The 27,712-nt window shown below is 47.7% G+C and overlaps 1 protein-coding gene and 1 long non-coding RNA gene across 2 annotated transcripts; both read left to right on the top strand.

Annotated features, from left to right (window-relative positions):
• The first annotated feature begins 6,697 nt into the window (after nt 1-6,697).
• On the top strand, nt 6,698-8,568 carry LOC115799352 (uncharacterized). The gene is made up of 4 exons (XR_004021557.1): nt 6,698-6,954; nt 7,199-7,288; nt 7,519-7,623; nt 8,264-8,568. It is a non-coding gene; the product is annotated as an uncharacterized LOC115799352 (long non-coding RNA).
• Nucleotides 8,569-11,042: 2,474 nt separating this feature from the next.
• LOC115799326 (uncharacterized) lies at nt 11,043-27,561 on the top strand. Its single transcript, XM_030756432.1, has 4 exons — nt 11,043-11,388; nt 25,179-25,274; nt 26,364-26,455; nt 26,551-27,561. Exons 1-4 carry the CDS (start codon nt 11,043-11,045, stop codon nt 26,644-26,646), a joined length of 630 nt encoding a protein of 209 aa, XP_030612292.1. The 3' UTR covers nt 26,647-27,561.
• Nucleotides 27,562-27,712: the final 151 nt, after the last annotated feature.

The following is a 27,712-nucleotide window of genomic DNA, read 5'->3' on the forward strand; positions in this document are numbered from 1 at the left end:
ATGCAGCCTTTGGTGCAATGTAAAAAAGATATAAATCTGAAAGAGGCTAAATTTGCTACATGACTTTACTGCTTCTTCTGCTTTGCTGCTGACTGTACTGTCAGGTATTGCTGTTACTGATTCTGCAGTCTGAATGTAGCCCCCCAGGTCTGGAAAATGAAACCAATGCTAAATTGCCTTTAACCTGCAATCCTTCTAATGTCCAGCAGGGAGCAACTCCTCTAGTTGTAAAAACTCGATGTTATCCTAGAACGGAAGTCCTAACGAGTCACTGGTTTCAGGTGTAATTAAGTAAAACACAATATTTTTTGTAATTTGTGGTCCTCATTAGCTACAAAAAAGGATGATAAATCAGGCAATGATTCAGAGCGAGCGATCCTGTGGGTGAGTATGGTGTCCTGCGCTGTTCGCAAACATAAAGATAGACAAAAACCAAACTCGAGGCTTCCAAACTTTCACAAACCACTGGTATCAACCTCCAAGGCTGAACAGTGACTGGCTGAACCAACATGAAACCTGCAGTTGCTCTGGTGTCTGCTGCAGTGTTAATTTTGACAGCAAATTTTGATTTAGTTTTAGTCATAGTCTTTTGTCAAAAATGTAATTTAGTTTCAGTCATAATTTAGTCATCTGAATGGTTTTAGTTTTAGTCGACAAAATTATTGTAAGAATACAGTCGACTAAATCTACAGTCGATTTAGTCTAAAATATAAAGGGTGTAAAATGTAAATGCTTTTTCTGCAGTTCCCTTGAATTAGTCATTATACACACTTACACAAAATTAAACATTTATTCAAAGTTATGGAATATTATTAATAATATTAACATTAGCGTTTCACCTGCTTCCCACACACCTGATCATTAACACCACCTTACTGAGATAATCCGAGCGTTTTACAGCAGGACGCTCTGAAAGGTACAGGGCAGTGTTCAGGACTAAGATTATAAAGGCTAATCCACCGCGGTGTGGAGATTTTCTCTGAACACAAACTGGGAAAAACACTTTAACCTGCAGGACATTAAAATGCTGACCTTTGCATGGAGATCTGGGTGACTGGTTTGCAGATGTCGTTTAAGATTTGTCGTGTTTTTACCCGAGATAGTCGCCCCACATGGTTTACACATCGTTTTGTTTGTCACGACGTCAAAGGACAAATGTGTCCATACATCGGCTCTTCTCTTTCTCCCTGCTGACATTGGTTACATCACTTAGTTCTATCGGAAGGAACGACCAATCACAGGCTAGTTTGGTTTTCCTGGGTTTAGAGCAGATTTGTGCAACTGTGCGTTTGATTGGATGTTTTCCTAACTTGTCCCACCCCGTCACAAAATTAACTCAGTTCTGGTTGGATGTCATCCCCGCCAAGCATTTTCGTCTCGTTTTCATTCGTTGACGAAAGTGTCAATTAATTTCATCATCGTTTTTATTATTTTAGGTCGTTTTTATTTAGTTATCGTTTCATTTTCGCCATGAAAAAACGTCGCTGGCGAAAACTACGACGAAAATATTTCGTCAGCTAAATTAATACTGGTCTGCTGGAGTCTGGCTCCAAAAACACATCAGTCCCCAAAAGGCTCCCATGTTATAATATCCAAACAAACATGTAAAAACTGGCTTTGCTCCCGAGAGCTAACTTACCTTTTCCAATACAACAGCTCACGATCCCTTACTAGATAAAACTGCATTCTTATGGGTGGATGCAGCCACTTGGGTGGATGCTGACATCAGTTGTCTGTCTGTGGAGCCACAAAATCACTTCACCCTCTTATTCAGATGTGACCAATAAGAAAAGAAAGAAAAACAAATGAAAATTTTTACTTTCAGGCTTCAAAATGGGGCAAACCAACAGTGGGGGGCAGTTGATGTCAGTGCATTCATCCATTCAGACATGTGCATGCAGCTCTTTATTCTGCACACTGAAGGACATTTATACACTTTGATATGTGATATATATACTGAGCTGCAGCCACCCTAACATCTCTGATAACTGTTCTGTGTTTGCAGCTGCTGAGGCCTCTGCTAATACTACCAACACTATCACTACTACTGCTTACAGTTCCACCACAGTACTGCGTCTCCCCTGTACTCACTACTTGTGTTCTGTTTCAGGGTAAGATGATCCACTCCCAGCCAGCAAAACGACACTGAAACACTTCCTTACCCTCCATCACAAGATGGAGATTTTGCTTTTGTGGTAATTTATTGTTGTTGTGAATTGTCTCACATTTAACTGAAGAACATTAATATTAATGTGTTTTTGTCCTCTGCTGCACATGAATTGACTGTCTGCCTATTATCAGCATTGTTGGAAAATATCTGTACACTTATGTTTGTTATGAAGAAGTCTTTAAATAAAGTAGGAAAAGAAATGACTGCATGGGCTAATTATACACCACTTTTCAGGGAAACAGTCTGAGGTCAGCAATGTTTTGTTCCAGCTAAGAGTTTGTGAAATCGCAGGTTTCCCTCGTGTTTAAAGACGCCCACGTTTCCTCTTTCTCTGGTTCTTCTCACTTAATTTGCCTGATCGTTATCAGGAATAACCTGAATCACTGAGCTCTAATTATACCCCAGCTCCTGGAAGGTGTGTTAAACGCAGCCTAAGCACACACACACACACACACACACACACAGACACACAGACATACAGACACACACACACAGACACACACACAAACACACACACACACACACACGGACACACACACATGGACACACACACACAGACACACACAGACACACAGACACACACACACAGACACACACACACACACAGACACACACACGGAGACACACACATGGACACACACACACAGACACACACAGACACACAGACATACAGACACACACACACAGACACACACACAAACACACACAGACACACACACACTGAGGTGTGTGTGCTGCTGATCAGATGGATGCTGGGTGATTGGCTGCTGTTTATATCTGCTCTCCTTAAGCTGCGTCCTCACAGGAAGTGACCTAACAGCCAGCGACCGTAGATAATAATATCTCTGATGACACATCATTGATAATAAATAACCGCTGGTGATGGGAAGTGGGTGGGACAGGAGAGAAAAGTTTATCAGCTTCTACACAAGTGACTGAAGCGACCAATGAGAGTGGAGAATAGCAATGACTGACACATTGGACTAAATAATAGAGGGTTACCTAGGCAACCAATGACAGGTCATCAGTTACAAAGTAATCAGCTGACTGTGAAGAAGTCAGACAGCAAATGAAAGCACAGCTGAGACGTGTGTGTGTGACTGCAGGTGTGTTTGTTCACTCTGATTTAAGGTTTTCATGAATTCATGAAGTGATTTAAGAAAAACAAACAAAACTTCTTTCCAACAAATATTTTCATCACAATGATCAAAGCTGCTCAGTGTGAGTAAAATGATTGTACACGGTCCTGCAGTTTCCAAAGTACTACACTGGAAACCTGAAATACTACAAAAACAGAGTGTGGTACTTCCATGTGTCACAGGAACAGCTCTGCACATGATTATTAATTCATATTAACTTTCTCACAGTAATCCATAATCACAGTGGATACACCACACTGGAAACCTGCTGAACACACACACACACACACGCACACACACACACACACACTCCCTCCTTGTGCCTGCAGAGGGCACTGTTGAGACTGTGGATCATGCTGAAGTCCACGGGCACAGAAAGAGATTTTAATGATTGCTCAAATCCATCAGTCGTTTCTTTTTTACAGTTTTATTTTGCTAATGGAGTGAATCAGTTTCCTCCAGAATTCAACTCAGGAAACTGATAAACGATGTGGAACCTCTTTTCCTGGTTGTTGCATTGAATAGAGTTCAAACACGTCCACTGATGGAGTCTTATCAGCTATGATTAGTGGAAGTGTGGATGTGGAGACATGCCAGTGTGTGGGTCATATTAAGTTATGAGGTGGCTGTAACCACATAGAGCAGGTCATCTACTAATCAGAAGGTTGGTGGTTCAATTCCTGACTGCTTCAGTCTGCATACCAAAGTATCCTTGAACAAGATACCTAACCCCAAGTTGTTCTCTGATGCAACTGTCGGAGTCTGAATGTTAGATAGTAAGCACTTAGCTGTAGAAGGAAGCATGAGGGTGTTAATGGGTGAATGCTAACATGTTGTGTACTGTAAGTACTTTGAGTGCTCAGCTAGAGTAGAAAACGTGCTTGCTCTGGTATTTCATGACAATACTCCATGTTTCCTGTTTCTGCCTATGATGAACACCAAATACACACTTTTGTTTCCATTTTTATGCTTTAAATTCTGACTTTCTCTAACGAGCTCACGTCAAGTTAAAAAGTTCGAGCACTTCGTTCTGCAGGGAGCGACTGCAGCCGAAGCTCAGCCTGTAGGTGAAGACAGCTCGGAGAAAAATAAACTTGAAGTTGCACTTTGACCTCACCATGCTGCGGGCCTGCCTTCCTCTGGTTTCTGCTTCAGACGGGACCGTCTGCCTCGAGGACGCCGCTCAGCCCGCCATGTCTGCAGACGGAGAGAAAAACCACATGAGAGCAGGTCAGAGTGAAACCACATGAAGAAAAACGTCTCACTCAGTAACACAAATCATTTCCCCTGACATTTTCACTGCATTTATTTTTTCTTTTTAACCAGAGCTCGAAGGTTTCAGAGAACAGACTCCGGCTGCCATGTCTTACACACTTTAACACACACTTTTAACCATTTAAAATGCCAGAAACCCCATTTTAACCTTTTGTGTTAATTAGGTTGGTGTAGTAAAAGATCAAGATCTGCTGAAGCCTCCTCTGAATGAACCGGGATCACATTCTATTCAAGAGGGATTCAAACATTAATATTTCACTGGAAATAAAAAGAACTGAATGTGTGAATTGTAAGCAGAGCCCAAATGCAGTGAGCAGAACCACCAAAAGATCTGCAGCAGATGAACAGTATCTGAAAGTCGTGTCCTTAAGAAACAGCAAAGACCTGACAGCACCTGAGAGCTGCATCTGCACCTTCAGCTGATCATCTGCTGCTCACTGAAGCCTCATCAGGAATGTCTCAGCTGAAGTGAGGCTGTCAGGGAGCCAGAAACAGGGAGAAAAGGCTGAGCTGCACCACATTCCACAAGAGCTGGACTGAAGATCTGCAGCAACAAGTCTGACAGAGGGACGAGTCCAGATTCATCCCCAACACTGCTTCAGCCACAGGTGTTGGAGACCTTGTTAAAATTGTTATGAACAAAGAAAAGTACATTCAGATGTTGATCCACCACACAAAACCATCCAATTGGCTTCATTTTCCAGCATGACAATGATCCCAAACACACTGCCAATGCAGTAAAAACACACAATGGAACAATATCAGTCATGGATCGGCCTCCCCAGAGGGCGGACCTCAACATTACTGAAGCAGTGTGGGATCATCCTGACAGAGAGCAGAAGAAAAGGCAGAAACATCCAAAGAAGAGCTTTGAATGTCCTTCAGGAAGCCTGGAGAACTGTTCCTGAACACTAAGCAAGCTGCCTCAGAGAGTTCAGACTGTGCTGAAGAACAAATGTGTTAAGTTTGCAAACAGCTCTAAGTTACCTTCACGCGGCTGAAGCGTTTCCTAAATGTCTGCTGAATAAAGCGAGTCCACCTCCACCTGATTCCTCGATTTTAGTTTCAATCATAAAAGGTTAAAAACGCTAAAAGATGTAAACGAGTTAGAGAAAATCAGCGGAGGCGATGAACGGTTTGTACTTCATTTCAGCAGCACTCACACTGAAACACACACACATGCACGCACTCACACTCACAGTCACTCCCTCCTTGTGCCTGCAGAGGGCACTGCTGAGACTGTGGATCCTGCTGATGTCCACGGGCACAGAAGGAGATTTTAAGGATTCCAGTTCATTCTTTCCAAAAACACAGATTTATTTTATACACACCACTGACATTTATTAAGTACTCATTTCAATGACTTCATATTTGTTCATGTTTTGAGCTCCTTTTGGAACTGGTTTATGAGGTGAGTGAATGATTCCCAGACAACGGCACCCTGGGAATTTCACTCAGGGATTTTAAGTTTTACCAAAAGGCACTCACAGGTTAATCCACTAATGAGGCAGGAGGCGTGGTTCAGTGTGCTAAAAGTAACACAATTTTTATTTTAAGGAAAAAAGATTAAAATGCAACAACACAAAAGCATTCACTGTAACAGGACAGCGGCTTCACGCAGTTATTCCGCTGGAGACTGAAGCCCAGGAATGACGATCAGACAGGAGCACGAGGAGGAGACGGGTGGAGCGAGACGCTGCTTATTCCTGCCCTCACTTCTGTGAGTGGCCACCAATGGCAGACACATTACACAACAGTTTACTGTGTAGCTTTACAACTGCAATACCATCATTAAAACTTTAATTCATCATTAAGCAGCTGCCATATTAACGGAGCCTGCAGCGTTAAGACTGGAGGTGCAGAGCAGATGGACTTCCTGTGAGTTACTGGGTGTTTGTAGGTTTTTATCAGGCATCAAATCAGCTGAAATTTTCTTTTGAAACAGGAAGTTTTTATCACTTCTCTCAGTCTCAGCAGAGCTGTCACACGACTGCGTCTTGTTCTGGATGCTGAAGCTGATCATGGTTCTCCTGTGGATGATCCTGCTGGAGGTTCTGCTCTGTGCAGAGGCAGAGAACATGACCGAGGCCAGAGGGCAGCTGCAGACAGAGGTCACTCTAACCTGCTCCAGTGGGAGTTCAGACACATACTGGTACGCTGAGATCCACAGTCAGCTCACAGCATATATCGGTCACAGTATTTCTCTGACAGGCTCTTCCTACAACTCTCCTGATTTTGAGACCAAGTTTTCAATCCTGGGAAACAGCCTGATGATTAAGAACCTGACAGCAGAGGACTGCAGGCTTTACTACTGTGGCATCAGGAGAGACGGCAGCATTCAATTTGTGGAAGCTTTCCGCCTCGTCTCAGGTAACGACAAAGTTTCTTACTAAAAAAAAAGTGTCTGTTTCTCATAATTAATAACTGTAATTAGTCTAAAAATTAAATGGGTGTCATTTAATGTGTGAAATATGCACAAGTATCCAACAAGTGACTCCAGAAGCCTGCCACTATCCTCACCACCTGACTGCTCCACAGTATGATTTAATGAAGTGATCATCTAAAGTAAGAAATCAGCTGGTCTTTGTCTAAGTTCAGTCCTTCTTTATTCCAGAGATCTCTCCATCCTCTGAGCCAGAGCATCATCTCCTCGTCATATACCGCTCAGCCTTCATCATTACTGTCTCCATCCTCCTCATCCTGGGTGAGAGTTTTATTTTAACATTAGAACAATGAACCTAGTTGGACAGCTGGAGGAAGGAAACAGGAAGAAGTCGTTCCATTTGGAGTTGATCTGGATTAGTTTCAAACTGATGAATAAACCATTGATCCTGGTCTGTTCATAGAATTTGTTGATGTTCATTTTCACACATTTATGAGCCTCTGTGAGGTTGTTGGTTTGAAGCTGAAGTGACTCAGTCGCTCTGTTGGCAGTTGTGGGGTTTTCATCTCTGTGGCTGAAGAGGAAACATCAGAGAGCAGGTGGACGACAATCCAGCTCTGACCAATGAGAGCGCAGAGACTCTGCAGAGCTCACAGGTAAACCAATCACTGCTGAGCTGCTGACACTGATGTTGGTGTGAGTGCTGCTCTGATCCAGCTAGAATGAATAAAACCAGCATCAGCTGTTGTTATTTTCAGTACGTGTGTGCTGTATTTGGCTGTGTGACAGTAATGCTAATGCTAATGCTGCCTGTGATTATTACTACTTGTGCCATTGGTTACAAATGCTGCTGCTAACACTGCTGACACTATTAACAATGCTGAAGCTACAAGACTGTTAATGAATGAATAAAGATTCAATCAAATAAAACCTGCATGTGGCAGCTGTGATGATGATTGTGGATCATCGTTTAATTTTAGCCTCTCTCTAAATCCTCCCCTGATTTCTGATCTTTTTGTCTCTAATGGGAACATCATGTCTGAGCTGAACATGTTTTTCCAAAAGCCTGAAACTCATGACTGAGACCTTAAACTGATCATAAAGGTGTTTACTGAGCTTGGAGATCAGGGTAGCTGCAGGATGATTTCCTCAGATTTTCACACAGTCAGAAGTCTCCCCCTGCTGGACATTAGAAATAATGCAGGTTTAAGAGGCAGTGTGCACGTTTGTGTAGTGTCTGTGGGTTCACTGTTTATTCTACTGCTCCTTCATCAGTGTTTGTGCTCTCTGTTTCAGGATGAGTCCATCCACTCCACCCCTTCATGTCACTGAAGTAAAGAAGCATCACCTCATCATTAGTTTACCAGTTCATAACTAGCTGATCATTTCTAAATGAATAATATCCAAATTACCTAAAAGTGCATTTTTCTGTCCTCTGTGGAGAGAATAGGTTTGTTATGAACTGAGACAAACTCCAGTCTCACTATATATTCTGTATAATCACAATAAAGTCATTCTATTATATTCTAAAACAAAACAGGTCAATTAAAATCTACCACAGACCAGGAACACACGAGGAGACAAACAGGAAGACAACAAAGCTCACCAGGAGACTGAGACCTTTCTATCAATATAAGTGTTTGCTGTTGTGCATTAAAGACTAAAGTGTGATTAAAAGTCTGAAAACCTGTCATGATGTTCATTTCTCTCATTTTAAAGTGTCAGAATTCACTATTTCTGATGGACGTGCTGTTAACAACACACACTGTTGTAATATTTGTAGCAGTTCTTGTAATGGTACTAAGCACCATAATAATAGCATTAATGATCAGGATTGTGGGTAGTTGCAGTTGGAGCTGTAGTTTTTATTGCAGTACCAGCAGTACAAGAGAGTTGGGTTTGATGTATCTGTGCTGTCAGAGGGTGTAGTTGATGGTGTAGCAGTATCACAGTATAGAAAATGTGCCAGCGTCTGCTGTGTTGTGTCACTGTGAAGTACAACTTGTAGCTCTGCAGATTGGAGACACACGATGGAGCCAGCTGATCAGCTATGTGTATCACAAGTACTACATTTCCCACTGTCAGTACTTCCCCAGTTGCTGTTACCTTAAAGTGTCGTCTCAGACACGGCCTGCTGCTGTGTGAGTGATGCTGGGGTTGTGTTACAGCACAAACACATCATTGACCCACAGAGAAAACCACCAAATGAACCCAGACTGCAGCTTTAACACCCTGACAGCACGCAGGGAAACACACCACTGACAGCAGAGAGTGAGCACATGGCACGAGCTGCTCTACAGTATACACAGTACATACTTATGTGCTACATCTGGCTAAATTATATAAATCCTAATGGTAGTTATGATCATTGCTACTTCTGCTGCTACGTTTAACAGCTGCTGCTAATGCTAGCAGACCTGCTAACACTTGAATCCAGGCTGAATTTAAGGAGAGATGGTCTGACCCAGCTCAGTGCTTCTGCTGGCAGTGTTAGCACTGAGAGGCTGTGATCATTATAGAAGTTATACCTGATCAATCTACAGTTACACAGTCACAGAAGTGTGAACAGAACAAAGATGGCGGCACTGCTGTAACTGGAGGAGTAACAGTTGTAGTAACAGTACTCTCAGAGAGTGCAGTGTTTGTGGTGCAGTTACATGTAGCCTGCCTTTAACTAGTAATACTGTAACAATGTAATTTTTATCTACACAGCCCCAAATCACAACAACAGTCACCTCAGGGCTCGTTATAGAGTCCCTGAGCCCACTATGAGCGAGCTGTTGGCAGCAGTGGGAATGAAATGTCCTCCTTATGCTGTACATATTTGTACAGCTGCATTTGTGTGCTTTACTGATGCTTTTTGTCATGATGAAACAAACTGCAGAACTCTGCAGCGCTGCACAAACATGTTCCAATTATCTTTTCATCAGTGTGACCACAGTGTTGACTCACTTCTCTGAAAATGTTGCTGCAACCCAGCACTGAAAAACAAGCGTGGTACCTCTGAACCCTTCCATGCAGCAGGTTTTATCGGACCTCCTGCTCACACAGCGCAGCTACAACAGGCTGGTTATGAAGTCCAGTGTCTCAGCTCTGAGAGACCATTTGAAGTTTTCTGACCGAACAGTCTTTGCATCACAGTAACACAAAGTGTGTGAACGTGTGGGCCCAAAACGTGCCAATATCCTCAATGTTTAAGGATTAATTCAGTTCAATTTTATTTATATAGCACCAAATCAGAACCAGCAGTCAGCTCAGCCAGGTTCAGGGAGGGGCAGCCATCAGACATGAAGGGTGGGGGCTCAGGGGAGAGACACAGGACAAGAGACATGCTGTGGAAGAGAGCCAGAGATTAATAATAATTAATGATTAAATGCAGAGTGGAGGATAAACAGAGTAAATAAGGTGAATGAAAAGAAACAGTGCATTATGGGAACCCCCCAGCAGCCTAGGCCTATAGCAGCATAACTAAGGGAGGGTTCAGGGTCACCTGATCCAGCCCTAACTATAAGCTTTATCATAAAGGAAAGTTTTAAGCCTAATCTTAAAAATAGAGAGGGTGTCTGTCTCCTGAATCCAAGCTGGGAGCTGGTTCCACAGAAGAGGCGCCTGAAAGCTGAAGGCTCTGCCTCCCATTCTACTCTTAAGTATCCTAGGAACCACAAGTAAGCCAGCAGTCTGAGAGAGAAGTGCTCTGTTAGGGTGATACGATACTATAAGGTATCTACTTCGCAGATTTTCACTTATCACAGGTGGTCCTGGAACGTAACACCCGGCTAAAAAACAAACAAAGGGATTACTGTATATATTACATAATTTGAGATAAGATGGGGCCTGATTATTCAGACCTTGTGTGTGAGGACTAAAAGGATTAAAAATTTCAGTCTAAAAGCACTGAATCAGATTCCTGCTGCAGGCTGGAGGTGAACGAGTTTCACTTCCTGTGAGAGTTACTTGGTATTTGTGGTTTGTCATCAGACGCTGCACACGACGTGATCACTGCCTGAAATGGGAAGTGCAGATCACGACTCTGTCAGAGCCATCAGAGCTGAGCTGCTGTCAGACCACTCTGATCATGGTTCTCCTGTGGATGATCCTGCTGGAGGTTCTGCTCTGTGCAGAGGCCGAGAACGTGACCGAGGTCAGAGGGCAGCTGGGGGCAGAGGTCAATCTAACCTGCTCCAGTGGGAGTTCAGACACACACTGGTACATAGAGATCTACAGTCAGCTCAGAGCATATATCGGACGCAGTTTGTCTTCAGTCCCTTCCTACTACTCTCCTGATTTTGAGACCAAGTTTTCAATCGTGGGAAACAGCCTGATGATTAAGAACCTGACAGCAGAGGACTGCAGGCTTTACTACTGTGGCATCAAGAGAGACGGCAGCATTCAGTTTGTGGGAACTTTCCACCTCGTCTCAGGTAACGACAAAGATTCTTGAATTTGAATTTATTTATTTGGTAGGGACACTGCACATTAATAAACAATCTGTAAATGTGCCAGAATTAGCCATTTGTCTTGCTAAAAAACAAACAAAAGTTATACCATCAAGATGAAAATGACTAAACTAAACAAATTTGTCAATAAATAAAAGAGAAAAAAGAAAATAGAAGCAATACAAACAATACAATAAATACATATGGAAACTACACACAATTTTACTTCAATCCTCAAAGCTACAGAAGTATGATGCAACCTCCTCCGCTGGATAATCATTCAAAGCTGTATTGGTGTTGATCATTTGTGTACCCTCAGTGGTGATCCTGAGTCTGTGACCCAACGTTTTGGCGTCGGACTTTTGAACTCGTGTTAATTTTGTATTGTTGGCATGTTTCAGTGTCAATGCTTTTGTGTTCAGCTCCTGACGTCCTTGTTTGGTTTCCTGTTGGTATCTGGTGCTGAGGTTTTCAGGTGTTCTTATTTCTAGTTATCTGAGCTCTGTTCGTGTCTCTTTACTTTGTTTTAGTTTTCAGACTTCATTACGTTTCCCATGTCTCATCAAGCCTGTGTTTTTGTCTCCTGTGTTCTGTTACTTCCTGTTTTGTTGGTCCTTTTCTCTTCTGCATTGTGTTTAGACCTGCTTGTCTTGTCTGTGTTTCCGCTCCCTTCTCATTATCCTTTGTGTAGATATTGTCTGTGTCTTCTGACCCGCTCGTGATTATGTGAAGCTTTATCTTTGGCTCTGTTTGGGTTTTTGTGCCTTTCAGAAAGTTTATGTTTCTTCTGCTAAAGAACTAAGGATTAAAGCCTCAAGTTCAGGTATGCTTCCTGAGTCCTGCAGTGGGGTCCACACGCCAATCAGCTGGTTTTGATTCTTAAACGCACCAAAAACAAACCAAAAATGTTCTATTAGGTCCCCAAAGCTACCTTTCAAAAACAGTTACGTCTGCACTGAGTCTCACTAGTGTGGCTTTAGTGAAGGTATGTCTTGTAGTCACGATCTCATTAAGTTTTTATGTAGATCATTCTGTTTCAAACTGAAGCTCACTGGCTGAGGTGGTGGGTGTGGTCTGAGTGCCCCTGCAGTTAGCTAAATTCATGTAAGTAATTCCCCTCATGGTTACTGCCTGCTTGTTTTGTACATTGTTGAAAACCACAGGCTGTATGTAGAGTCAGCTCCTGTTTCTCAATGGCAACATGGAAAAACCTCATGGCCTCTGCTTCCTCCTGACCATCACAGGGTCAGACTCAGTATTTCTAGAATTCAAAAAATGTTTCTAAATTCGTGGGGTACTTAGTTAGTCTCAGTCATCTCCAACTGAGTTTCTTGTGTTTGACTCCGACAGTTTCTCTGAGGTCGATCGTTAGATCGGCCTCTTCATCAGCAATATCTGATCATCTTCGAAGAACCCTGGTATTATTTTTGACCAGCATGTGAACTCTGAATCTCACATCCCGTGTCACAAAAATGGCTGGCTTCATTCCAGCCACTGGCCTCTCAGATCATCTGATCTGGGTCTTGGAACTGGTTAATGTTGTAAAACCAGAGGGCCATGCTGTGAGGTTGTAGCTCCTGAACCTTCGAACAGCCTTCCTCATCAGGCCAGCTCAGTGAGCACCTTGTTTGCTGAAAAACTTTGTGCTAATATTTAGCCCATTACTCTTGGCTATAGTTCCCAAAGTTAAAACGATGACTGAATGTAAGACGGTACACATAACTGTGTGTTTTTTTGGGCATATACACTTCCTTACTGTGTGGTTTTATCCAAACTTCAAGCAACATTGTAACTGTGCGTTTTACCCTTTTTCTGAGGCTCTTCTTAGAGCGGCTCGTTTTTGTGCGGTCTCTTTAAATGTGAATGAGTCATTTCATGCCCCGCCCCCTCCAGGTTGCAGAGCATTCAGCCATTTTTGTAGTTTGATAGAAGTGATAAGATTATCTACCGGCAGAGAAACTATTTATTCCCAAGTTTATTAAAGATGTCAACAACAGTTTGTTGTCACTGTAGCGTTATTTGGAGCTTTCTGCTTTGCTGTGTCCATCATTTCCGTAGAGAGAAGGAAGTGACCCCTCAATCAGACCAAATCCCTCTTCATACTGGCGGAGGTTGCTGAAACACTCGTCCTTGAAGTGCTTCACGCAAAGAAGGAGGACTGTCCCCCCTGGTGTGGGTACATTTCCCAGAAATATAAAATTTAAACAGGCACTTCAATGAGGCTCTGATGCCGGGGCGATGTAAGGAATCGTGTGGGTTAATACACCCAACAACTGAACATTTGGACTTGTCTACTTGCAACTTTGGCATAACTGAACTTGGACTACAAAATCACTGTGAGAAAGAAAGATGGTGGATTCATGCAATCGGTAAGCTGGAAGTCCATGACCTTGTTTAGCAGCTCCACAGCAAATACAGTGATGTAAGAGGGAATAGAGAAAACTGAACAGACTGAAAAATATGACCTAAAAGAATATAAAGATATCTACGCTGCACTGTGACAGAATACATTTGAATTTCATGCACTGCTACACACTCCAAGTACACACCAAAATGTATTTAAGGGTTAAAAAAGTGGATTTTGCATTTATCTCCTTTAAGGTCATCGTAGTACATCTCTAAGAAAGAAATCCATGCTCACTGGAGTTTATCCATCCATCCATCCATTCGCTTCCGCACATCCTGTTAAGGGTCGCGGGGGGGCTGGAGCCTATCCCTGTCATGGTCCTGGGCCGGTGGCCCAGTGTTTTGGTTTCTATTTGTGAAGTTCTGTTCTATTTCTAGTTTTGGTTATAGTTTAGTATTTGAATCTTAGTTTCTTTGTTTTCTGTTTTTCATGTTCTATTTTTCCCTGTACTCCCGTGTGTGTGTGTAAGTCATGACCCTCTTGTATTTAGGTTCCCTTTGGTTTAGTTCTGTTTCTTAGTGTCTCTCCTTTGTCCCAGGTCTGGTTTAGTTGGTCATGTTCACTCCCTTTGTCAGTCTGTTAAGTCAGCATGTTTTTGGTTAGGTCAGTTCCTGTTTTATTTTGAGTCTTGTGTTCCTTGTGCTTTGTGTTTAGTTTTGCTTCCCCTTTGTCATTAGTCTCATTTGGTTCACCTGTCATCCCCTGTTGTTTCCACTTGCCCTAATTCCCTTGTGTGTATTTAAGCCCTGAGTCTTCCTTTGTTCATTGTTGCGTCGTCGTCATTGTTATCCCCAGTGTTCCTGTCCTAGCTGTGTGTTTTGGGTTTTGACTTTCTCCCAGGCTTTTGTTTTGCCCTGGTGGAGATTTCGAGTTTTGGTGTTTTGTAATATTTGAGTTCCTGGAAATAAACAAGTTTAAGTTACGTCTGCGTATGTCCTGCAATTGGGTCCTCTCCCTCCACACACAGCCCCTCACCGTGACAGAACGACGCAACCGAGATGGACCCCGCGGACTACGATCTTCAGGAGCGCAATACGGTGATAGAATATTACCACAATGAACAGATCAGGTGGAAGCCCTGGCTCACCCCGGAGCGCCGATCTGAGTTTACCGGCACTCGTCTGGCCCTGGGCGGGCCGGCCAGCTGGCAAAAGGCCCAGCAACGTCATGCTCCACCTCAGCATCGAGCCCAAGCCTCGCCACGGCAGCTGATCGCACCGACAGCTGCAACCCCTCCACCCGTTCCGACGGCGATCACGTTGGGTGGCTATGTCTCTTCGCCGCCACCGCGGATTATGCCGTCTGTCACCTCGTCGCAGCCTCCGCCTGCTTCTTGGAGAAAGAAGCGCGGTGTTCGACGAGGGAAACGGCAGCCTTTGGCTGCCACACCGATAAGCACTGCACAGCAACAGCTCGGCGTCACTGCGCAGACTGTGCAGCATCAGGACAATTCTGCTCACTCACCCATGTGTGGCGGCACCGGGCAATTTGTGAGTAACTCCGCTGTTTTGCTTAATTCGAAGACTGAGTTTACTACAGCTATTCCCAATAATTTGACCACAGAGGGAAGTGAGTTTTCCAAGCTGGCTGGAGACTCAGGCCCCACGTTTTTTGTCTCTACGTCAGCCAAAGACAAAGACGTTTTGCATGCCCCTCCTAAAACTGACTCTAATGGAATTTTAAGGGAGGTGAAGGAAGTAGTTCCTAAGTTAATGGACTATGTTCTGCGGATTTTAAATGCCACGGACAAGTGTGAGAGACTTATGCAACTCACCTTTTGCGGTGGATTCATTTCCTCCACGCCCTGGCTTCAGGAGTGCCCTACCACAGCTTCCCTGGCTCACTCAATCATTTCCCTCCGAGACCATCTGCAATACGAACTGTTTCGCGTTGGCCACCCTGTTAAAGAGGTGGATTTGTCCTCCCTGCTTCAAGCTGTTGCCGCATCACCTCTCTTTCTTCCGGATACCCATCACCTTACCTGCTCCACGCTTTCACCGCCACCGGAGCGGATCGAGCGGATCACGCCTTCACAGCCGCCAGCTGCAGTCCCTCGCCGTCTGCCTCCACAGCAGCCTGCAGCAGCCCCTCGCCGCCAGCCTCCACAGCAGCCCGTCTCAGAGCCTCCACGCCAACAGCCTGCAGCAGCCCCACGTCTGCGCCTAGAGCCATTAGCTTCAGCACCCACAGCTCCTGCTCCCTTTGCTTTAGCCTCAGTCCCTGTTCAGGTCCCTTTCACTCCCCTAGCTCCAGCTCCCTCTGCTCACTCAGCTCCCTTGGCTCCCTCTGCTCACTCAGCTCCCTTGGCTCCCTCTGCTCACTCAGCTCCCTTGGCTCCCTCTGCTCACTCAGCTCCCTTGGCTCCCTCTGCTCACTCAGCTCCCTTGGCTCCCTCTGCTCACTCAGCTCCCTTGGCTCCCTCTGCTAACTCAGCTCCCTTGGCTCTCTCCGCTCACCTAGCTCCAGCTCCCTTAGCCCCAGCTCCTTTAGCCCCAGCTCCCTCCGCTCACCTTGCATCAGAGCCTTCAGCTCCCTCTGCTCGCCCTGCTCACCCTGCATCGGAGCCTTCGGCTCCCTCTGCTCGCCCTGCTCACCCTGCATCGGAGCCTTCTGCTCCCTCTGCTCGCCCTGCTCCCTTAGCTCCGGCTCCCTCTGCTCGCCCTGCTCCCTTAGCTCCGGCTCCCTCTGCTCGCCCTGCTCCTTTAGCTCCGGCTTCCCCTGCACCCGTACCTGTTCCGCGGGTGGGGGCAGCCACGGACGGGCTGACCTCTGCACCCGTACCTGTTCCGCGGGTGGGGGCAGCCACGGACGGGCTGACCTCTGCACCCGTACCTGTTCCGCGGGTGGGGGCAGCCACGGACGGGCTGACCTCTGCACCCGTTCCTGTTCCTCGGGTGGGGGCAGCTAGGTCCAAGCCTTTGTATCAGTTTTCAGCGTTAGCTGCAGCAGCAGGGACTCAGTCAGCCTCTGTGGCTCTCCCTCGCACTCAGTCAGCCTCTGTGGCTCTCCCTCGCACTCAGTCAGCCCCTGTGGCTCTCCCTCGCACTCAGTCAGCCCCTGTGGCTCTCCCAGCCTTAGCTTCAGTTTCTCCGGTCCCCTCAACCTCTCAAGTCCCTTTAACTTCCTCTGGTTCAGTTCCCTCATCCTCTTCATCCCCTTCAGTTCCTTTAGTGCCTTCAGCTCCAGTTCCCTTAGCTCCTTTGGTCCCCTCAACTTCGGTCCCCTCAGCTCCTTTCCCTTCGGTCCTTTTAGTTGCTCCCTCTCCTGGTCCCTCACCTTCTGTTAGTGCTTCTAAGCCCTTTACACCCTTAGCTCCTTCAGTCCCTGCTCCTTCTGTACCTTCACCTTCCCCAGCTTCAGTTCCCCTAGCTCCTTCACTCCGTTTAGTCCGTTTAGTCCCTTTGGTCCCAACGGCTTCGGTCCCCTCAGTCTCTGCTCCCTCAGCCTCCTCAGCTTCGCTCCCCTTAGCTCCCTTAGTGCCTTCGGTCCCTTTAGCTCCCTTAGTGCCTTTGGTCCCTTTAGCTGCCTTAGTGCCTTCGGTCCCTTCAGCTCTCTTAGTCACCTCCTCAGCTCAGGTTCCCTCGGTCCCTCAGGTCCCCTTAGTCACCTCCTCAGCTCAGTCCCAGCCTTCTCAGTCAGCCTCAGCTCAGCCTTCTCAGTCTCCGTTAGATCCCACACTGCCAGTTTCCCAGTTATCCTCCACACCACCACCATCAGACTCACCTGAACAATCCCCTGAGCAGCTCCAGCTGTCCAGGGAAACAGACACTCAGCCTGCACCTCTGGCCTCTGCTCCGCCTCACCCTGCACCTGCACTTCATCTGCCTTCACCTCCATCTTCAGACTCACCCGATCCATCTGCAAAGCAGCCCCAGTCATCGGAGGAGACGGCTGCGTGCCCTGCAATGCAGCCAGGGAGGCTCGCTCAGTCCGAGCCGCTGGGGGTCTCCGCTCAGTCCGAGCCGCCGGGGGTCTCCGCTCAGTCCGAGCTGCCCGAGCCCTTCGAGTGTCCTGAGCCTGCCTTCGTCCTTGTCGCCGCCGCCGCTGGGAGCGCGGTCGGCCTCCTGCCTGCCTTCGTCCTCGTCGCCGCCGCCGCTGGGAGCGCGGTCGGCCGCCTGCCTGCCTTCGGCCTCGTCGCCGCCGCCGCTGGGAGCGCGGTCGGCCTCCTGCCTGCCTTCGTCCTCGTCGCCGCCGCCGCTGGGAGCGCGGTCGGCCTCCTGCCTGCCTTCGTCCTCGTCGCCGCCGCCGCTGGGAGCGCGGTCGGCCTCCTGCCTGCCTTCGTCCTCGTCGCCGCCGCCGCTGGGAGCGCGGTCGGCCTCCTGCCTGCCTTCGTCCTCGTCGCCGCCGCCGCTGGGAGCGCGGTCGGCCCCCTGCCTGCCTTCGTCCTCGTCGCCGCCGCCGCCGCTGGGAGTGCGGTTGGCCTCCAGAATTGTTTTTTCTTTTGTTTGGACTTTTTTCCAGCCGTGTGCTGCCGCCTTCTGTTTCTTTCCTGGTTTGTTTTTTGGACATTGTTGCTCCTTGGGGTTTTGTTTTGTTTTTGTCTCGAGCCCTCCGTCCTGGTCCCCCGCCGCCCGCCCAGGTCTGGCTTTTGTTTTCGTGTTTTGGGCCGTCTGGAGCCGGCCCTTGAGGGGGGGGTACTGTCATGGTCCTGGGCCGGTGGCCCAGTGTTTTGGTTTCTATTTGTGAAGTTCTGTTCTATTTCTAGTTTTGGTTATAGTTTAGTATTTGAATCTTAGTTTCTTTGTTTTCTGTTTTTCATGTTCTATTTTTCCCTGTACTCCCGTGTGTGTGTGTAAGTCATGACCCTCTTGTATTTAGGTTCCCTTTGGTTTAGTTCTGTTTCTTAGTGTCTCTCCTTTGTCCCAGGTCTGGTTTAGTTGGTCATGTTCACTCCCTTTGTCAGTCTGTTAAGTCAGCATGTTTTTGGTTAGGTCAGTTCCTGTTTTATTTTGAGTCTTGTGTTCCTTGTGCTTTGTGTTTAGTTTTGCTTCCCCTTTGTCATTAGTCTCATTTGGTTCACCTGTCATCCCCTGTTGTTTCCACTTGCCCTAATTCCCTTGTGTGTATTTAAGCCCTGAGTCTTCCTTTGTTCATTGTTGCGTCGTCGTCATTGTTATCCCCAGTGTTCCTGTCCTAGCTGTGTGTTTTGGGTTTTGACTTTCTCCCAGGCTTTTGTTTTGCCCTGGTGGAGATTTCGAGTTTTGGTGTTTTGTAATATTTGAGTTCCTGGAAATAAACAAGTTTAAGTTACGTCTGCGTATGTCCTGCAATTGGGTCCTCTCCCTCCACACACAGCCCCTCACCGTGACAGAACGACGCAACCGAGATGGACCCCGCGGACTACGATCTTCAGGAGCGCAATACGGTGATAGAATATTACCACAATGAACAGATCAGGTGGAAGCCCTGGCTCACCCCGGAGCGCCGATCTGAGTTTACCGGCACTCGTCTGGCCCTGGGCGGGCCGGCCAGCTGGCAAAAGGCCCAGCAACGTCATGCTCCACCTCAGCATCGAGCCCAAGCCTCGCCACGGCAGCTGATCGCACCGACAGCTGCAACCCCTCCACCCGTTCCGACGGCGATCACGTTGGGTGGCTATGTCTCTTCGCCGCCACCGCGGATTATGCCGTCTGTCACCTCGTCGCAGCCTCCGCCTGCTTCTTGGAGAAAGAAGCGCGGTGTTCGACGAGGGAAACGGCAGCCTTTGGCTGCCACACCGATAAGCACTGCACAGCAACAGCTCGGCGTCACTGCGCAGACTGTGCAGCATCAGGACAATTCTGCTCACTCACCCATGTGTGGCGGCACCGGGCAATTTGTGAGTAACTCCGCTGTTTTGCTTAATTCGAAGACTGAGTTTACTACAGCTATTCCCAATAATTTGACCACAGAGGGAAGTGAGTTTTCCAAGCTGGCTGGAGACTCAGGCCCCACGTTTTTTGTCTCTACGTCAGCCAAAGACAAAGACGTTTTGCATGCCCCTCCTAAAACTGACTCTAATGGAATTTTAAGGGAGGTGAAGGAAGTAGTTCCTAAGTTAATGGACTATGTTCTGCGGATTTTAAATGCCACGGACAAGTGTGAGAGACTTATGCAACTCACCTTTTGCGGTGGATTCATTTCCTCCACGCCCTGGCTTCAGGAGTGCCCTACCACAGCTTCCCTGGCTCACTCAATCATTTCCCTCCGAGACCATCTGCAATACGAACTGTTTCGCGTTGGCCACCCTGTTAAAGAGGTGGATTTGTCCTCCCTGCTTCAAGCTGTTGCCGCATCACCTCTCTTTCTTCCGGATACCCATCACCTTACCTGCTCCACGCTTTCACCGCCACCGGAGCGGATCGAGCGGATCACGCCTTCACAGCCGCCAGCTGCAGTCCCTCGCCGTCTGCCTCCACAGCAGCCTGCAGCAGCCCCTCGCCGCCAGCCTCCACAGCAGCCCGTCTCAGAGCCTCCACGCCAACAGCCTGCAGCAGCCCCACGTCTGCACCTAGAGCCATTAGCTTCAGCACCCACAGCTCCTGCTCCCTTTGCTTTAGCCTCAGTCCCTGTTCAGGTCCCTTTCACTCCCCTAGCTCCAGCTCCCTCTGCTCACTCAGCTCCCTTGGCTCCCTCTGCTCACTCAGCTCCCTTGGCTCCCTCTGCTCACTCAGCTCCCTTGGCTCCCTCTGCTCACTCAGCTCCCTTGGCTCCCTCTGCTCACTCAGCTCCCTTGGCTCCCTCTGCTCACTCAGCTCCCTTGGCTCTCTCCGCTCACCTAGCTCCAGCTCCCTTAGCCCCAGCTCCTTTAGCCCCAGCTCCCTCCGCTCACCTTGCATCAGAGCCTTCAGCTCCTGCATCAGCCGCCTCAGAGCCTTCAGCTCCCTCTGCTCGCCCTGCTCACCCTGCATCGGAGCCTTCGGCTCCCTCTGCTCGCCCTGCTCACCCTGCATCGGAGCCTTCGGCTCCCTCTGCTCGCCCTGCTCCCTTAGCTCCGGCTCCCTCTGCTCGCCCTGCTCCCTTAGCTCCGGCTCCCTCTGCTCGCCCTGCTCCTTTAGCTCCGGCTTCCCCTGCACCCGTACCTGTTCCGCGGGTGGGGGCAGCCACGGACGGGCTGACCTCTGCACCCGTACCTGTTCCGCGGGTGGGGGCAGCCACGGACGGGCTGACCTCTGCACCCGTACCTGTTCCGCGGGTGGGGGCAGCCACGGACGGGCTGACCTCTGCACCCGTTCCTGTTCCTCGGGTGGGGGCAGCTAGGTCCAAGCCTTTGTATCAGTTTTCAGCGTTAGCTGCAGCAGCAGGGACTCAGTCAGCCTCTGTGGCTCTCCCTCGCACTCAGTCAGCCTCTGTGGCTCTCCCTCGCACTCAGTCAGCCCCTGTGGCTCTCCCTCGCACTCAGTCAGCCCCTGTGGCTCTCCCTCGCACTCAGTCAGCCCCTGTGGCTCTCCCTCGCACTCAGTCAGCCCCTGTGGCTCTCCCAGCCTTAGCTTCAGTTTCTCCGGTCCCCTCAACCTCTCAAGTCCCTTTAACTTCCTCTGGTTCAGTTCCCTCATCCTCTTCATCCCCTTCAGTTCCTTTAGTGCCTTCAGCTCCAGTTCCCTTAGCTCCTTTGGTCCCCTCAACTTCGGTCCCCTCAGCTCCTTTCCCTTCGGTCCTTTTAGTTGCTCCCTCTCCTGGTCCCTCACCTTCTGTTAGTGCTTCTAAGCCCTTTACACCCTTAGCTCCTTCAGTCCCTGCTCCTTCTGTACCTTCACCTTCCCCAGCTTCAGTTCCCATAGCTCCTTCACTCCGTTTAGTCCGTTTAGTCCCTTTGGTCCCAACGGCTTCGGTCCCCTCAGTCTCTGCTCCCTCAGCCTCCTCAGCTTCGCTCCCCTTAGCTCCCTTAGTGCCTTCGGTCCCTTTAGCTCCCTTAGTGCCTTTGGTCCCTTTAGCTGCCTTAGTGCCTTCGGTCCCTTCAGCTCTCTTAGTCACCTCCTCAGCTCAGGTTCCCTCGGTCCCTCAGGTCCCCTTAGTCACCTCCTCAGCTCAGGTTCCCTCGGTCCCTCAGGTCCCCTTAGTCACCTCCTCAGCTCAGTCCCAGCCTTCTCAGTCAGCCTCAGCTCAGCCTTCTCAGTCTCCGTTAGATCCCACACTGCCAGTTTCCCAGTTATCCTCCACACCACCACCATCAGACTCACCTGAACAATCCCCTGAGCAGCTCCAGCTGTCCAGGGAAACAGACACTCAGCCTGCACCTCTGGCCTCTGCTCCGCCTCACCCTGCACCTGCACTTCATCTGCCTTCACCTCCATCTTCAGACTCACCCGATCCATCTGCAAAGCAGCCCCAGTCATCGGAGGAGACGGCTGCGTGCCCTGCAATGCAGCCAGGGAGGCTCGCTCAGTCCGAGCCGCCGGGGGTCTCCGCTCAGTCCGAGCCGCCGGGGGTCTCCGCTCAGTCCGAGCTGCCCGAGCCCTTCGAGTGTCCTGAGCCTGCCTTCGTCCTTGTCGCCGCCGCCGCTGGGAGCGCGGTCGGCCTCCTGCCTGCCTTCGTCCTCGTCGCCGCCGCCGCTGGGAGCGCGGTCGGCCTCCTGCCTGCCTTCGTCCTCGTCGCCGCCGCCGCTGGGAGCGCGGTCGGCCTCCTGCCTGCCTTCGTCCTCGTCGCCGCCGCCGCTGGGAGCGCGGTCGGCCTCCTGCCTGCCTTCGTCCTCGTCGCCGCCGCCGCTGGGAGCGCGGTCGGCCTCCTGCCTGCCTTCGTCCTCGTCGCCGCCGCCGCTGGGAGCGCGGTCGGCCTCCTGCCTGCCTTCGTCCTCGTCGCCGCCGCCGCTGGGAGCGCGGTCGGCCCCCTGCCTGCCTTCGTCCTCGTCGCCGCCGCCGCCGCTGGGAGTGCGGTTGGCCTCCAGAATTGTGTTTTCTTTTGTTTGGACTTTTTTCCAGCCGTGTGCTGCCGCCTTCTGTTTCTTTCCTGGTTTGTTTTTTGGACATTGTTGCTCCTTGGGGTTTTGTTTTGTTTTTGTCTCGAGCCCTCCGTCCTGGTCCCCCGCCGCCCGCCCAGGTCTGGCTTTTGTTTTCGTGTTTTGGGCCGTCTGGAGCCGGCCCTTGAGGGGGGGGTACTGTCATGGTCCTGGGCCGGTGGCCCAGTGTTTTGGTTTCTATTTGTGAAGTTCTGTTCTATTTCTAGTTTTGGTTATAGTTTAGTATTTGAATCTTAGTTTCTTTGTTTTCTGTTTTTCATGTTCTATTTTTCCCTGTACTCCCGTGTGTGTGTGTAAGTCATGACCCTCTTGTATTTAGGTTCCCTTTGGTTTAGTTCTGTTTCTTAGTGTCTCTCCTTTGTCCCAGGTCTGGTTTAGTTGGTCATGTTCACTCCCTTTGTCAGTCTGTTAAGTCAGCATGTTTTTGGTTAGGTCAGTTCCTGTTTTATTTTGAGTCTTGTGTTCCTTGTGCTTTGTGTTTAGTTTTGCTTCCCCTTTGTCATTAGTCTCATTTGGTTCACCTGTCATCCCCTGTTGTTTCCACTTGCCCTAATTCCCTTGTGTGTATTTAAGCCCTGAGTCTTCCTTTGTTCATTGTTGCGTCGTCGTCATTGTTATCCCCAGTGTTCCTGTCCTAGCTGTGTGTTTTGGGTTTTGACTTTCTCCCAGGCTTTTGTTTTGCCCTGGTGGAGATTTCGAGTTTTGGTGTTTTGTAATATTTGAGTTCCTGGAAATAAACAAGTTTAAGTTACGTCTGCGTATGTCCTGCAATTGGGTCCTCTCCCTCCACACACAGCCCCTCACCGTGACAATCCCAGCTGTCATAGGGCGAGAGGCAGGGTACACCCTGAACAGGTCGCCAGCCTGTTGCAGGGCCCACTGGAGTTTATGTTAAGCTCTGAACTTCCCCCAGTTTCCAGTGACCTTTTTAGGGTAAGGTTATAATTGGGTTCACTTCTGCCCTTTTAAGAATTAATCCTCCCTTATTTGGCGCATCCATGAGAAACATATAGCCGTGTGAGTTGTGACTGAAAGCAGGTGAATTAAAAGAAAGTATCTTCTGAAACCATACATGCTTAGCATGTGGCCAAGATGCAAACTGACCTGAACCCAAGTTGGTTTGCTGTGAATCTGTTGTGAGGTTAGAGACCAACACAATGCAGCCATGGATACCAACAATACCAAGCAGTGGGTGACCACCACCTTTGTGAAACCATAGCAAGTTAAACAGATTTGGTGAGATAACTGTTTGGGGTTCCTGTAAGCTCTTACACTGGAAATGTGTTGAGGATTATGTTGTAATTTAGCTCTGCTTCGACTTTAGAAACTGATTGTGTCATCTACTGGGTGAAGCCTCAGACAGAACATTTGGTTTTACAGCTCTTCTATCGTGAGCTTAAGGTAGAAGCTAGCTGAACAATAACCTTACCTCTGAGTAGGTCACTGTTTGACTAAATAATGATATTCTTTGGATAGCATTTTAAAGAGGACATATCTATGAAAATCCACTTTTTTAGCCCTTAAATACATTTTGTTGTGTGCTTTGCATTTAAATTTGCTGCACTTCTACACACTCATTCTGTCCCAGTGCTGCGTAGATATCTTTATATTCTTTTTGGGTCATAATTTTCAGACTGTTCAGTTTTCTCTATTCCCTGTTTCGTCACAGTATTTGCTGTGGAACTGCTAAACAAGGTCATGGACTTCCAGCTTACCGATTTCATGACGGCATTTTTTTCTCGCAGTGATTTTGTGGTCCAAGTTTAGTTATGCCAAAGTTGCAAGTAGACAAGTCCAAATGTTCAGATGTTGGTGTATTAACCCACACGATTCCTTACATCGCCCCCGGCATCAGAGCCTCTTTGTTTCTCTGCCAGTAGATAATCGTATCACTGCTATCAAACTACAAAAATGGCCGAACAGGGTGGAGTCGAACGCGCTGTGACCTGGAGGGAGGCGGGGCTTGAAATGTCTCATTTACATTTATAGAGACCGCACCAAAACGAGCTGCTCTCAGAACCGGTGTAACAGAGAGTTCTGTGGAGCTGCAATAATGAGGAAGTCAGAGCAAAGCATTGCAGTTCTACTTTATATAGACCACAATGAATGATTTACATGTGAAAAGGAAGGATATGAAGCATGATATGTGCCCTTTAAATGTAAAACTGTTTTCCATCATTGCAAAACTTTCAGCATTTAAAAGCCCCTAAAATTAAGAGTCAGCTCCTTACAATAACCAGTAAACCCTTCTAAAAAAGGCAGCCCAACACTCGGCCCCACTTCGGGGCATCAGAGGAACTCTGTTGTTCAGTATATTTGCAGATGGACCAGTACATCTTCATTCTCAAGCCTCAGACATGAAAACAGTGTTTTGTAAGTTTCATCATACACAGTTTAATTTCTTTCTCAGAGTGTGTCCTTTTCTTGTTCCAGGTGTAACCGCTGACCCTGTGAGAGGAGTATTGCAGAGCGATCCTGTGGTCTTCAGCTCTCTGACCCTGAACGCTGTGCTCGTTTTAGTGGTAATCTGTGAGTCTGTCACTTTGTCTAAACCTCTGTGGTCTGTCTGCTAATGCCAGCACCCCTCATCATGGTGCATTTAGCTATGCAATAAATAATGTAGCAGTAATTAAGACTACCAGCTCATGGTAATTTTTTAACTAAAGACATCTGAAAATTTTCAGCTGCCCACTTTTATCACCAAATAAGCAAATCTAAACTCTATTTTTAACTGCTGATGGACTTAAAGTCCCCTCTCCATTTTCGTCACATCAGCACCAGATGTTCATATGCTGACTCTGCCCTGTGCTGTTTCCGGCACTCCTAAATACAGATGCTGCAGCTCAAAAGCACAATGTGCTGCCCCCTGGCAGCATTCCAGAAGTTGGCCAATAAGAAGCAAGCTTTCAGAGCGCTGGAGCTTTAAAGACACAGGAGCTGAAACAAACAGCTTCTTCTAAACAATGATAAACTGCATTAATGTCCAGTATGTGATAAAGAAGTTATTTTGAACTATTCAGGTTTCAGGTACTCTACCAGAGTCCAATAATACAGTTTGGTGCTTCTGAGCAGAATAGGCCATCTTTGAATAATACTTCAGCTTTATATTATAATGTTATAATCATCTCCTTCGATTAAATCTCTTCACTGCATTTCAGTAATGATTGCTGTGAGGAGATCTGATAAAAAGGTTTCTGTAATCAGCCTGAAATGGACCCCAAATACACAGCGAGGGGAAATCTAAATATCAATATCAAGTTCTTGTATTTTATTGCAAGTGTGACAGACAAACTGCAGTTCTTCTATTTGTTTTGCCAGCTCAGGTCTTGCAGTACAGTACTTAGTTTGGTTCCTTTAAATTTTGCTGTAAATTCATGCTCATGCTGCTTTCCTATTGGGCTGTGTTCAGAGCTGCAGCAGCTTCCAGTCAGAGCTTCTAACCTGAACTTTATTTACTGTCTATCAGCTGTTGCACCTGTGCTGCTGGTCTCCAGGTGTTGTGTCTCATCTTGAAAGGTGTCTCTGCTGGTGATCACACACAGAGGAGAAATGTGCTGTTTGTGATCAGTGCTGATTTGAGTGTGAAGCTGCAGTGACTCCCTGATGGTGTGTTGGCAGGTCTGAGTTGTGTATCAGTGTCTCTGAAGAGGAGAATCAGCAGGTATCAGGCAAACCTCCCTCCAGCTGGGACCAGCCTGGAGACTCCACAGGTAACTCAGAGAGCTCCAGGTGACCCTGCAGCTGCAGCTTGTTGTTCTCCTGCAGTCGTACTTTGTCTGTACTCAGTACTCGTGTTGTGTTTCAGTACGAGGAGATCCAGCTCCCCCCTCGACCTTCTGCTCCTCCAGAGTGCATTTACTACAAGGTTCAGCTTCCTCGCTCCACCCTGCGTCGAAGCTGACAGACACACCTGGACAGGTGGATGATACCTGCTGGATTCAGAGCTGGTGGACAGAGGTCAGACTGATCACTGAGGACTTGCTGCTCCTGTCGGGTTTCAGTGGTTGGACCAACAGAACCGTCGAGTTCTGCATGGAGAAAATCCAGAAACTTGACTTTCATTTAATAAAACGTCTGTCAGACACAATCTGCTGTTTGTGAGCTGAGATGGACCCAAGAATGTGACAACTTTCAGCTAAAACTGCCTGAAGGTGGTTCAGGATTTAAGGTGTATAAACCAGAACTCAAAGCTGCTGTGAAAACCTGTCAATGTGTCTTTGTTTGTATCTGTTTGTCAGGTTTTGTCGCCATGTTTCAGCCGTTTGGTTGTTGTTATTAATTTTTATTAGCAGCATCTCTCATCATATGTAGGGGTGTGATTGCACATGGCAGGGATAACTTGGACATCTGTGAAGGCCCCATTAATGCTGAACCATATCTACAGGTTTAGGAACATTCTCTGCTATCCAGATGATGTCAGATTCAGGGAAGGGCTCACTTAATTCAGCAAAGCAGTGTTTGTGTTCCTGTAGCAGGTCAAGACTTCAGCTGCTAACCTGACCTGAAGACAGTCCAGACTATCACCAACAAGCACACCAAAAATATGACAAACAAGGCCCTGAACTGTTGCAAGCAAGAGTGGGAAGCATCTGAGCTGCAAACTACAGAAGGTAGTCTCAGTTGTGCAGCAGCTGTGGACTGTTCCCGTTGGACTGTTGTTGCATATTTGAAACAGCTTCTAAATGTGTGGCATTATATGTGGCATACTTCTATATATCTGTTTCATCATTCATTTGACCTGTGACACTGCACTTTGAAGGACATGTAATACATTTTCAGTTTGATTAATGCTGCCTTCCCTCTGTTTCTTTGTATAGTCAGTGTTCTGTTTGTTTGAAGGAGAAAGTGGTTTGAAGCATTTCTCTGTAACATTTAGTGTGAACACAATAAACTCATGACAGCACCAATGGAGAGAAAACAAAACTGTTTGACGCCCTTTAAAAAAAGAGTTTCACAGTGTTCTGATT

The sequence above is a fragment of the Archocentrus centrarchus genome, chromosome 2 (genome assembly GCF_007364275.1).
Source record: "Archocentrus centrarchus isolate MPI-CPG fArcCen1 chromosome 2, fArcCen1, whole genome shotgun sequence".
Taxonomy (NCBI): Eukaryota; Metazoa; Chordata; class Actinopteri; order Cichliformes; family Cichlidae; genus Archocentrus; species Archocentrus centrarchus.

Coding starts and splice junctions, on each gene's coding strand:
- LOC115799326 (XM_030756432.1), top strand. CDS start 11,043: ATGGTTCTCCTGTGGATGATCCTGCTGGAGGTTCTGCTCTGTGCAGAG. Junction 11,389..25,178: donor AACTTTCCACCTCGTCTCAG/GTAACGACAAAG, acceptor TTCTTGTTCCAG/GTGTAACCGCTGACCCTGTG. Junction 25,275..26,363: donor GCTCGTTTTAGTGGTAATCT/GTGAGTCTGTCA, acceptor GTGTGTTGGCAG/GTCTGAGTTGTGTATCAGTG.